This window comes from Sturnira hondurensis, unplaced genomic scaffold (assembly GCF_014824575.4).
Source record: "Sturnira hondurensis isolate 20B ecotype Veracruz unplaced genomic scaffold, ASM1482457v3 Scaffold0000648, whole genome shotgun sequence".
Classification (NCBI taxonomy): domain Eukaryota; kingdom Metazoa; phylum Chordata; class Mammalia; order Chiroptera; family Phyllostomidae; genus Sturnira; species Sturnira hondurensis.
This window is the reverse complement of record NW_028073279.1, coordinates 265,705-278,759: the sequence shown is the minus strand read 5'-3', so window position 1 is coordinate 278,759 and position 13,055 is coordinate 265,705. Positions and strand designations below refer to the sequence as shown.

The 13,055-nt window shown below is 36.2% G+C and overlaps 1 protein-coding gene across 1 annotated transcript in view; it reads left to right on the top strand.

Moving 5' to 3' along the window:
- MSH4 (mutS homolog 4) overlaps nucleotides 1-13,055 on the top strand; it is a 74,517-nt gene that overhangs the window by 2,737 nt on the left and 58,725 nt on the right. The window contains exon 2 of the mRNA XM_037042238.1: nucleotides 3,133-3,315. Within this exon, the coding sequence (XP_036898133.1) occupies nucleotides 3,133-3,315 (183 nt within the window). The remainder of the gene's footprint in view (nucleotides 1-3,132; nucleotides 3,316-13,055) is intronic.

Genomic DNA, 13,055 nt, shown 5'->3' with positions numbered 1-13,055 from the left:
TGCATGTTCACTTTGTTAGTATAATCCTCCTCTTCATGAAATGATTTGTCACACATTTATTTTCAACACTAATAATAGCATCCACCAATTAATGAGTGCCTGCCTACTCTCAGCTCCTTACTAGGCATGTGGTGTTTATGATCCTCATAGTAATTCTGCAGTGTTTTTTTTTTCTTTTTTGTCCCCATTTACAGAAGGACCCAAGGCCCTCATGGGTGAAATAGTAATGCTAAGAGATGAGAATAATAATAATATGGGTTCCCTGGGAACTTACAGTTCAGTAGGGAAGACAGACTTAAACATCAATAAATAAAGTTTTTAAATACCTCAAACTGTATTTGAGGTATTCACAGATGTTTGGGGTCTTTGTATGAAAGGTAGGGAAACAAAAGGAAAATTTTACAGAAGGAATACAACTTGACCTGGTGTTGAAGTATAATTAGGACAAAGAGTGTTAGCTAAAGAGGAAAGAACAACTGAACATTCTTAAGAAAAAAAACCTTATGCAAAAGCACAGAAGTATGATGTAACATGCCTACAAATAATTTTGTTTGGCTAGAGCAGTAGGGTAATCTGATAGAAACTTGAAGTACTTTTTGGCAGTTGGTAGGGGAGGCAAATAGGTTTTGTTTGCCATGCCAACAACAGGTCTCTGGCTTTGGTTAATGGGTACATTGTAGTACTGTATCCTGGGGGTGGTAGGGGAGGCATTTGGGTGGAGAACCACCTTTTAGAGGGAAAATGATGAATTCTCTATGGACACGATGGCTCTGAAGAACCTCTTCGATATCAAAATATTCATATTAAGGCAACTGAACATACGGATCTGGGGCTAAGAAGAGAAACTTGGGAGAGATACAGATTTATAAATTCCCAGTATATTTGAGGTTAGAGGGAAGAAGATAAAGAAGGTACAGCAAAATAGAGGTCAAGGAAAAGAGTGAGTGAGTTTCAAGAATGAGCTTAGAATCTAAAAGTAAACAGAAGAAGACACAGCCCTCTCTTCAGATTCTGGTAACCACCCACTCCTTTCCTTAGCTTCTTTAAGCCTATAGATGGTAATGGAACACACTTTCTTCCAGAGGTACGCTCTTCTTTATGATGTTATCCTTACACTCTTTCCACACCTTTGTAAATATTCCTTTTGTCAAACTCCTACAGTTATTCTAGTTTGAATATGTCATCCAACTTTTGCTGGGAGTTAGATTTTATCATATGGTGAGTATGGGGAGACCCTGAGGAGTTGTAAGAATGAGAAACATACGGTGAAATCTCCTTTTCTAAAAGCAATATGAAGACTATTAGGCAAAATACTGAAGACAAGGAGAACAATTAGGAGATTTGCAAAGGTTCTGAAGAAGATAAGGGCCTGAAATGGGCTAGGAAGAATGGAGGTGGAGAGGAATTTTAGATATTTAAAGAAAAAGAGTTATGAGACTTGGTCATGGATTGATTGTTAGAATTGATGAATGGGGAATTAAGAATGACTCCTAAGTTTATGGCTTGGGTAATGGTACAAGATGGCACAGTTGACCACAACTGGTAATAAAAAAAATTAATTTTGAGGAAAAGATACTGAGTTCAGTTATGGACATTTAAAAATTTGAGGAAGATATCTAAAGGTTCACATCCAAAAGATCAATAGACATAGGGATCTAGAGCTACAATGTCTGGTAGAAATTTGTGATGATAGAAATATTCCATATCTATGCTGATATGGTAGCCACTAACTGAATGTAGCTTGAGAGCATTTGAAACATGACTAGTGTGATATAAGAACTGAATTTTAAATTTTATTTATTTCTGATTTAATGTGAATAGCTACATGTTTTAAATAGCTACTATATTGAATAATGCAGGTATCGATGTAAGAGTGATTTGTGCATTTTAAAAAAGGTTTTGTTTATTTCAGAGAGAGGGGAAGGAAGAGGGAGAGAGAGGGAGAGAAACATCTTTATGAGAGAGAAACATCAGTTGGCTGCCTCTGGCATGTCCCCAACCTGGAACCTAGCCCACAACCCAAGCATGTGCCCTGACTGGGAATTGAACCAGCAACGTTTTGGTTCACAGGCCAGCACTCAGTCCTCTGAGCCACAGCAGCCAGGGTGGTTTTTGCACTTTGCATTTTAGGACTGAAAAAGTAAAAGAAGAATAATATTTTGTGTTGTGTGAAAATTACATGAAATTCAGATTTCAGTGTCTACACATAAAGTTCAATTGAAATACAGTCATGCTCATTCAATTACATATTGTGTATGGCTGCTTTCCCACTATAGTGTCAGGGTTGAGTAATTGTGACAGATCTGATGGCCTACAAAGCTTAAAATATTTACCATCTGGCCCTTTATTAAAGTTTGCCAACCTGTGACACTCCTCAGTGTCGAGGAGTTAGGGCTGTGTTTGAAGGCTTGAGAGTTGTCAGGAAATAGATATTAATAGAAACCAAGATAATAGATGAGATTCCCAGAGAAAATGGGTAATGTTAATATGAGAGGTGGTGAAAAGGTATGGAACCCTGGGAAACCAATAGTTTAGAGGCAGACAGAGGAAAAGGGACTTGGCAAAGGAAACTAAAAAGCGACTTAAGGAGAATCAACATAGAAAGTTGTCATGGAAATAAAAGGGAATGTGAGAAAAGAGCCCCATTATTTTTTTAAAAGACACTATGCAGGCTGTTGTTGTACATTCTTTTCACTTTTATGACAACCCTGTAAAATAGATAATGTCTCAGACCAACAGTTTAAGTAAGTAACTGAATTCAAGTGAATCTAGTACTTTCTTTGTACATTTACATGGGAGGAGAAAATTTTAATGCAGAAGTCAACAGAGGAAAGGCAGCCTCATAAGTAAACCTATATGGTGTGTTTAAAGATTGGAAGGTAATTTACAATTTTAGCAAGAGTAGTGTTAGTGAACCTGTAGAAGCAAAAGCCATATAAGCAAACACTTTTCCTTATGTTTTAGTACAAGATTATTTATCAGTAATGTCATTTATCATAATTTGTTACATTTTAAAAAATCATTAACTGATAAAATTTTATAGAAAGTGAGCATGGTATAAATTATAGGGATTAATACATAATTGCATAGTTATAAATCTTTAAGAATTGATTTTTAATTTTTTGAATTTAGGTTCATACTTTGGAAACAAAAGATCTTATGCAGAAAAGACATGTGCATCAAAGTTTACTTTTGGTACAAGCTCTTCTTCCGCACAAGACAATAATTATGTTCGAACAGTAAAAACTCCATTGTCTGCTGGAAATCCCCAGAGATCAGGTTATAAAAGTTGGACACCACAAATGGGATATTCAGGTAAAATGAGTGGAATATTGACCTAAGTGACTTTTTGAAACTTTAAAAGGTTTTAAAATTATGAATTAGGATGGCTAAGTTCATTGGAAGTGTTCTGAAACTGATATGAGTGATTAAAAGATAAATACATTCATTTATCCAATATGTAATCTGAGACAAGTTTAATAAACCTATGTAGTTTCGATAGTTTGTTAATAAATGCAGGTCTACATTATTTTAACCTTTCTGAGCACAGAAAGGAAGCACAGGAAAGGAAGAGCTGTCCCTTTTGTACATAATGTTTGTTTAAATCTAGAAGCTGATTCTGGTTTTAAAAAATACTTAAATTTTAGTTTTTATCTAAATCTACTAGATTTTCTTGAGGGGAAAATGAGTGAAATAGGTCTTAATGTATAAACATTCCCTGAGGTTCATACAGTAGAATTTCTTGGTTACCGAGTATGTGAATGTTTTCATGTGAATTTACAAGATTATGACAGATTGTTTTTCTGAGTGTTTGTACCAACTACAGTCTTACTAAGAATTAATGAGAGTTCTAGTTATTCTACATCCTTCTCAACATTTGATTTGGTCAGATTTTCTTAATGTTTACCACTCTAACAGTTGTAAAATACTGCTCTGTAGTCTGAATTTGCATTGTTCTAGTTACCAATGAGGTTGATTATCTTTTTGTATACTTTTGGTCATAGCGCTCATTTTTTGTGAAGTGACTGTTTATGTCCTTTGCCCATTTTTCTTTAAGATTATTTTCTGGATTTGGAGAACTTATTTGTATATTCTGAATACTAAATCTTTTGATGATTGCATGTATATAGCTTCTGTAGGTTTGTAGTATGTCTTCTTCCTTTCTTTGTGATGTCCTTTGATAAACAGAAAATCTTAATTTTTTAGTAAATGTTCTGTATCTGCTTGAAAAGAATGTGGTTTTTTTACAATTGTGTATATAGATTTCTACTAGGTAATTTTTAAAGTTGGGTTGGTTAAGTCTGTATCACTACTGACTTTTTTATAGAGACATGTTAAAATCTTCCATTATGATTGTGAACTTACTTATTTCTCTTGTAGTTCTGTAATTTTTTTAGTATTTTGAAGCTATTTTAGTAGGAATATAAAAATTTAGTAATATGTCTTGCTATAAAATGGCTGTCTTCATCTCTAGATATGCTTTTTGCCTCAAAGTTTATAGCAACTCTTGTTTGTTAGTGCTTAAGTACTTAAGTAAATTGCTTAAGTACTTAAGTACTTAAGTAGTATATATTTTTCTTTCTTTTTTTTACTTCTATACTCTTTTCTTTTTTTAAAATATATTTTATTGATTATGCCACTACAGTTGTCCTATTTCCCCCCCTTCACTCCCCTCCATCCTGCACACTCCTCCACCACTATCCCTCCCCTTTCATTCATATCCATGTGTCACAAGTTCTTTAGATTCTATATTTCCCATAGCGTTCCTGCCCTCCCCGCTGTCTATTTTCTACCTACCATCCATGCTACTTATTCTCTATACCTTCTTCCCCCTTCTCCTCCTCCCACTCCCCTGTTGCTAACCCTCCATGTGATCTCCATTTGTATGTTTCCGCTCCCGATCTAGCTGTCCTCTTAGTTTGCTTTTGTTTTAGAAGTGGTTGTTAATAACTGTGAGTTTGCTGTCCTTTCACTGTTCATATTTTTTATCTTCTTTTTCTTAGATAAGTCCCTTTAACATTTTATATAATAAGGGCTTGGTGATGATGAACTCCTTGAACTTGACCTTGTCTGAGAAGCACTATATCTGCCCTTTCATTCTAAATGAAAGCTTCGCTGGGTAGAGCAATCTTGGCTGTAGGTCTTTGGATTTCATGACTTGGAATACTTCTTTCCAGCCCCTTCTTGCCTTTAAAGTCTCTTTTGAGAAATCAGCTGACAGTCTGATGGGCACTCCTTTGTAGGTGACTGTCCCCTTATCTCTTGCTGCTTCTAGAATTCTCTCCTTCATTTTAATCTTGACTAATGTAATTATGATGTGCCTTGGTGTGTTCCTTCTTGGATCCAACTTCTTTGGGACTCTCTGAGCTTCCTGGACTTCCTGGAAGTCTATTTCCTTTGCCAGATTGGGGAAGTTCTCCTTTATTATTTGTTCAAATAAGTTTTCCATTCATGGCTGTTCATCTTCCCCTTGTGGTACCCCTATAATTTGGATATTGGAACATTTAAAGATGTCCTGGAGGTTCCTAAGCCTCTCCTCATTTTTTGAATTCTTGTTTCTTCTTTTCTGTTTGGTTGGTTGTTTCTTCCTTCAGGTCCACCCCCTTGATTTGAGTCCCAGTTTCCTTTCCATCACTATTGGTTTCCTGTGCATTTCCCTTCATTTCAATCAGTTTAGCCTCCGTTTGTTCCTCTAATTTGTGGCTAAAATCAACCAGTTCTGTGAGCATCCTGATCACCAGTATTTTGAACTGTGCATCTGAAAGTTTGGCTATTTCTTGGTCCCTTAGACTTACAGGCTCTGGAGCTTTGGACTGTTCTTGAGTCATAATGTTTGGTCTGTTCACACCTGTTATGTATGAGGGGCGGAGCCTTAGGTGTTCACCAGGGCCAGGCGACCCAGTAGCTGGGTTGTGATGCTGTATGTGGGGGCGGTGTCAGAGAGGGAAAAAAATGGCACTTTGCTCAGCTCCACGCTCTCTCTCAGATTTCTGTCCCCTTTGCGGCTTCCCACAAGCTAATTGAGCCCCTCTGCTACTGGTTCCCGGATGTGTGGACCCGTGTACTCTCCAGGACCCTGTGGGTCTCTCCAGCAAACTCTCTGTGGGCCTGGGAGCCTCTCCCTGCCTCTCAACCCCAAGAAAGTCTTTCCAGTTGGTGCTTTCAGGCTCTAATTCCCACTGAGGCCCTAGCCTGAGCCGTCTGTCTCACTGTTCACTCCTTGGCTTCGTTTATCTGTGCGTGAATGTGTGACTGCAGCCAGCCAGCTGCCCTGTGCCCTCACTGGGTCTGCCGGTCACCGCCCCACACCTGGGATCCACCAACTGCCTCAGCCTCCACTCCTGGGTCAGCCAGCCCCACCCTGCTCCACTGCTGACTCCACCCCTCTTATTGGTCTGACTGAGTGGTTCCTTGTTGTTGGACTTCCATACAGTTCAATTTTCACTGTTTTGGCTGCATTTTTGTTTCTAAAACTTACCTGTCTTTAAGTTTAATTGTGGGAGAGGGCACAGTGTTTCCACCTATGCCTCCATCTTGGCCAGAAGTCTTACTTCTATACTTTTATATAGTCAATTGACCTCAAAGAAACATTTACTACTTTTGCTAGGCTTACATTTTCAGATTCTTATATTTTCTGGTATACACCCCAAAATTCCTCAGTATCTTTCTGCTCTTTAATATTTTTTAAAGGTAAATTGAAAGTATCAGTATGACCTCATGGTGTATTTTTAACACCTTTATTAAGATATAATTGGCATACAATAAACTGCACATTTAAAGTGTATAATTCACTCGGGCTGGTGTGGCTCAGCAAATTGAGTGCTGATCTGTGAACCAAAGGGTCCCCAGTTCTGTTCCCAGTCAGGGCACATACCTGGGTTGAGGACCAAGTCCCCAGTAGGGGGAGTGTGAGAAGCAACCACACTGATGTTTGGAAACATTGATGTTTCCCTCTCTTTTTCCCTCCCTTCTCCTCTTTCTAAAAATAGATAAATAAAATCTTTAAAAAAAGCAAAACAAAAAAATTTACGTGTATAATTCAACATATTCTGACGTATAAACACAGGCATTCCTGAAACTCTTCCGTGCTTTTAAGAAGTTTTTTGTATGTTTGTTTGGATTTTTGTTATGTTTATGTTTTGTATGGTTTTGGCATATATGTTTGTATATTTATGTTTTGTTTAGGAATTTGTTGTTTTCATCAAAAGAATTGGTTTAATAACTCTGTCTATCATTACTAGAAAGCAGAAATTGGAATTTTTCATTTTAATAGTGTCAAATTTGTCAATATTTCCTTCTGTGATTACTGCTTTGTGTATATCGATTAGGAACTTTATTTCTGTCCCAGGACAGAAAAATATCTGCCTGTAACTCCCAAGAGTTTTGAAGTTTTTCATTTTATATTTAAGTTTTTAATGTACCTGGAATTGATTTTTTGTTTATGAGATAAGTCAATTTCATTTTTCTCATAGAGATAATGTCTATTTCTTGAATATCGTTCCTCCACTGAATGGGAATGCCACCTTTGTCATGTATCATAGACCCAAATATTTATGCTTCTGTTTCTACCTCTCTTTTAACCTCCATGAGTCATTATGTCTATCTCTGCCAATATCACACTGTCTTCAGCTGTGTATTACATCTTGATTTCTACAAGGGCAGCCCTCCCACCTTTATCTTCCACTGACCATTTTTTCTTCTTCAGAGGAGTCTTGACTCTTCTTGTCCCTTTGCTATTCCATATCGTTTTTAGGTCAGTTTATCAAGTGTGTCTCAAACAACACATTGAATTATTAATTGAAGTTGCATTTGTACTAATCAGTAGATCCCTTTAGAGAGAATTAAAATACTGAGTATTTCATCCATGAATGTGGATATCTCTTCACTTAGGCCTTGTATAAAGTTTTTCCACAAGGTTTTATAATTTTCTACATACAGATTTTATATATGTTAGATTTATTTCTGTTTCTGATAATTTTTTAAATTATATTTTATTGATTATGCTATTATAGTTGTCTTGATTTTCCCCCTTTGTCCTCCCTCCACCCAGCACCTACTCTCCCTCAGGCAATCTCCCCACCATTGTTCACGTACATGGTCATGAATATAAGTTCTTTGGCTACTCCATTTCTTATACTGTACTTGACATCCCCATGGGTATTCCGTAACTACCTTTTTGTACTTCTTAATCCCCTTACCTTTTCACCCATTTCCCCACAACCCCCTCCAATCTGGCAACCTTCAAAATACTCTGTATCCATGATTCTGTTTCTGTTCTTATTTACTTAGTTTGTTTTTTAGATTCAATTTTTGAGAGATATGTGTTCATTGCCAGTTTATTGTTCATAGTTATGATCTTGTTTTTCCTAAGTCCCTTTAACATTTCATGTAATAATGGTTGGTGATAATGAACTCCTTTATCTTTTTCTTGTCTGGGAAGTTCTTCATCTGCCCTTTGATTGTAAATGATAGCTTTGCTGGGTAGAGCAATCTTGGCTATAGGTCCCTGCTTTTCATGACTTTGAATATTTCTTGCCAATCCCTTCTAGCCTGCAGAGTTTCTTTTGAAAAGTCAGCTGACAGTCTTATGGGAATTCCCCTGTAGGTAACTAACAGCTTTTCTCTTGGGGCTTTTAAGATTCTCTCTTTACTTTAATCTTTGGCATTTTAATTATTATGTGTCTTGGAGTGGGCCTATTTGCATCCATATTGTTTGGGTCTCTCTGTGCTTCCTGGACTTGCATGTCTATTTCCTTCACCAAATGAGGGAAGTTTTCTTTCATTATTTTTTCAAATAGATTTCTAATTTCTTGCTTTTTCTCTACCCCTCTGGTACCCCTATGATGTGAATGTTGGAACAGTTGAAGTTATCCCGGAGGCTCCTTATACTTCCCTCATTTTTTTGAAATTTTTTCTTTTGTTGTTCTTTCTCTTGATTTTTATTGTCAGTGACTGTATTAGTTTCCTAATATTGCCATAACAAACTACCACTGACTTGGTGGTTTAAATAAAAATTTACTTTCTCACTGTTCTAATGGCTAGAAGTTCAGGGTCAAGATATCAGTAGATTGCCTTTATTCAGAGGCCTCCCTCTCTCTTTGATTTGCAGATGGCTCTCTTCTTCTGGTCCCTTTACATAGCACCCCTGTTCTGGTGTGTGTCCTAATCTTCTAATTTTATAAGGACACCAGTCATATTGGATTAAGGCTTAGCCTAATGATCTCATTTAACCTTACTGATTTCTCTAAAGACCTTATCTCCAAAAACAGAGTGTGAAAAGATTTACAGTTGTTTGCATGGAAAATAATACAATAATTAATAAGTACTACAAGAATAAAGTCTGTGTGTTGTATACTCATCCCTATAGACCTACCTTTTCCCCCACCTTGTATAATCACATTCTGAATTCAGTTACTATCCCAGTGAACCAAATGGTTAGGACTTCACCATATGAATTTGTGTGGGGGGGGCACAGTTTATCCCATGATAGCCATATTGTTGTATTATTATTATTTCTAATAACTTTTGGCTCCCCATTGCTGTTAAGATCAAGTTTAAATATCTTGATATAGTTTATGAGGGAGTGCATGATATAGATTTAGTCAGGCTTTCCAGCTTCGTCTCACCTATTTTCTCACTTGTATTTTACATTTTAACCTTACTCAACTTTTTTCTGTACCTTGAACATGGTACTCTCTCTCTTTTATGTATGCTCTTTCCTTTGCTTAGAAAACTCTTTCTTCCCCTCTTCATATAGTCAACTCTTTTTTTTTTGGTTGCTGTACTTTTCTATTAATCTGTGCTCTTGGAAATACTGAGATATGCCTCAGAGAATTCCCTGAGTTTCATACATAGTCCACTTTGCCTCGATTGTGTGTAGCAACATGATTTCCCACTGGTAATCAGGATTGACCACTTTACTCATAGATGCCCCCCAACCTTTCGTTGCTAATTGGTTCAATAGCATACATAAAGAGCTAAAAATGGTCAGGTGGGAATTTCATCTTCCAAATCAGTGGAACCGTGGTTGTGTCATCTGGTGGAAGCAACAACCTTGTAGAAAGTAAGATCTCCAAACCAGCAGAGCTCAAAGTTGACAGGATGGAACATAAAAATGCTTAAGGTGGGCTCATAGGTATGATAGTGTGAGTAGTTACTCCCACTTCTACCTTTTGATTCCCGGACCTGTATATTCTGGCTCTGAGGAATACAGCATCTTTTAATGGTCTCTGATTCAAAACATATACAGCATTCTCTAAGATAGAACCCATTCTTTGAGAGTGCTGTACTCTAGTTGACACCATAATGGAGTTTAAAAAGCCATTCTGCTATTCTGTTAAGCTCAACATTTCTGAGTGGTGGGATATGTGGTAAGATCAGTCAATTCTATGGGCCCGGGTCCATTGATGTATTTCCTTTGCTATGAAATGAGCTCCTCGATCAGATGTATCACTGTGCTGAACACCTTGATGGTGAGTAAGTGATACTATGAATTTATACATGGTAATGCTGGTGAAAGCATTGTGGGCAAAGAAGGGAAATCTGTATCTACAGCATGTATTTGTTCTAGTGAGGATGAATATTTTCCCCCTCCATAATGGAAGAAATCTAGTGTAATGAATCTAAGGTTATGGGCTGTCTCCCTGGGGAATGGTGCTTTGGGGGGCATTTAATGTTGAATTTTAATGTTGGCAGATTAGGCACTCAGCAGTATGATTAACCAAGTCAGCTTTGGTAAGAAGGAACTCATGTTGAGCCCATGCATAGGCGCCATCCTTGCCACTGTGGCCGCTTTGATTATGGGTCTATTGAGGAAATACCTGGGTAGCTTGGTAAAGAGGCTACTTCATATCCACAGAGCATATTATTTTGTCCACCTGATTATTAAGAGTGTCCTCTGCAGTGGATGCTCAAAGTTTATGCCCATTCTAAGAGATTCATCCACATCTTCCCCAGCTTTTCTTGTCACCATCTTCTAATCCTATTCCTTCCAAATCTTTAACTGTCTAGCTAGACTTTAGGAACTGCTTATGAATGAGTCTAAATCTATGTGCCTGGTTATCCTTATTCCAGACATGTAGATACCTATACTGTTTAAAGTTCTACCCAAATTAAAGATTGAAATGAATAAAATAAGTTAAAAAAGCAAAAAAAATAGTAATGCATATCAAATATCTTTTAGAAAATATTTTGTTTATTTCTGGGAGGGGGGAAGAGGAAGAAAGGGAGAGAGAGAAACATTTTGATTGTTTGCCTCTTGTAGGTGCCCCAACTGGGGACAGGGAATTGAACTGGTGACTTCTCACCTTGCAGGATGACATCCAACCAACTGAGCCACACTAGTCAGGGCAGCATATCAGATATCTTAATGAAGGAGGAGTTTCTTAGAAGAAAAGTAATGGAAGAAATTATAAACAAAAGCATTGTCTATACAAAGAAGAAATCTTTGAGATATGAAAAAATTAATATTAGTAGTAACTACAAATTATTCTGATTGAGTTACAAAATACTCATAAAAACAGATTGAAAACATTAAGACCTAGTAAAAATTGTACCCCTGACCAGGTAACTTGGTTAGGGTGTCATTCTGATATACCAAGGTTGCAGATTTTACCTCCAGTCAGGGGCTCAAGGGGAAGCAACCAGTGAATGCATAAATAAGTGGAACAGCAACTCTGTGTTTCTATCTCTCTATCCCTCTCCCCTTCCCTCCCTTTCTCTCTCTAAAATCAATACATAAAAAATTAAAAAGACCTAGTAAAAATTATATTAAAAGGGTATAAACATCTCAAAAGAAAATACAGAAAACAGAGGAATGTGTTAAATTATATTCAATTTTTATAGTCATTTAAAAAATAGGAATTTAAGCTTAAATCTATTAAATTAACCAATAATAATAATAATAATAATACATTTTAGAGGTAATTTTTGGTAAGGATACTATAAAATTGTTTTTTCTCATACTGCTGATGGAATTAAAAATTGGCATAATTCTGAAAGGAAATTTGCTAATATATATGAGATCCTTAAAAAATGGTAGTGTTCTGGGGATACAATGCAATATCCATGATGTATCATAGGGTTTTATACTTGAATCCTATATAATTTTATTAACTAATGTCATTCCAATAAGTTTAATAAAATTAAAATGGTGGCTTTCTATTATTTGACTTCCAAGGATCCACTTTAAGCAAATAATAAGAGACCCAGAAAAAAGCTTTATGCATAAGGATGCTCATTATGCAGGGTGGGGCAAAAGTAGATTTACAATTGTGTGTAAAACTACAATAATTAATGAATAATAATATAAGAATAAACTCTGTGTTTCACATCCAATTGTATACCTATTTTGCCACACTCTATAGTATTGTAGGATTGTTTATAACAGAGATAACAGTAAGTATTCTTATAGAAGTTTAAAGGACGTGTCTGCTGAGAGTACTGAAATTTCCATTGGAAAGTGGTATTATTTTACAGTTACAAATAGGAAGGTCATATTCTATTGCAGAGCTTCAACTGACTCCTATAGATGTAATGTGAGCTCAATCACAATGTATAACATGGCTTTCATGGCAAAAGGATTCTGAAAACTAGGCATAGTAGCTTTTTACATGAATTCTTAAGTTGACTACTAACAAGATAAATGTGTAAGTAATTTTGTATACATATTAGTAGAAGACTAGAAAAAAGTAATCTAGGTCAGGGAGAGAAAGGAGGGATGAAAAGGGGTACCTAGAAATGTTGACAAGGGAATATAAGAAATTTTACTTTGAAAATAAAATTTAGGTATTTTTAGTCTGACATTTTTATCTATGAATAATGCTGTATATTTAAATAATTTCATATACTTTACAAACACTTTTATATTATTGCATTCTTAAAACAACTTTGTGTAAAAGGTTCTGTATTTTCAATTTACAAATGAAGAAATAGTAGTTCAGAAAGGTCAAACAACCTACCTGTTTATAAGGCACATATCTCAAAACCAGTTATATTCATATATGTAGTGATCAAGAGCACCATACTCGAAACCAGACTTCCTGAGTACAAATTCT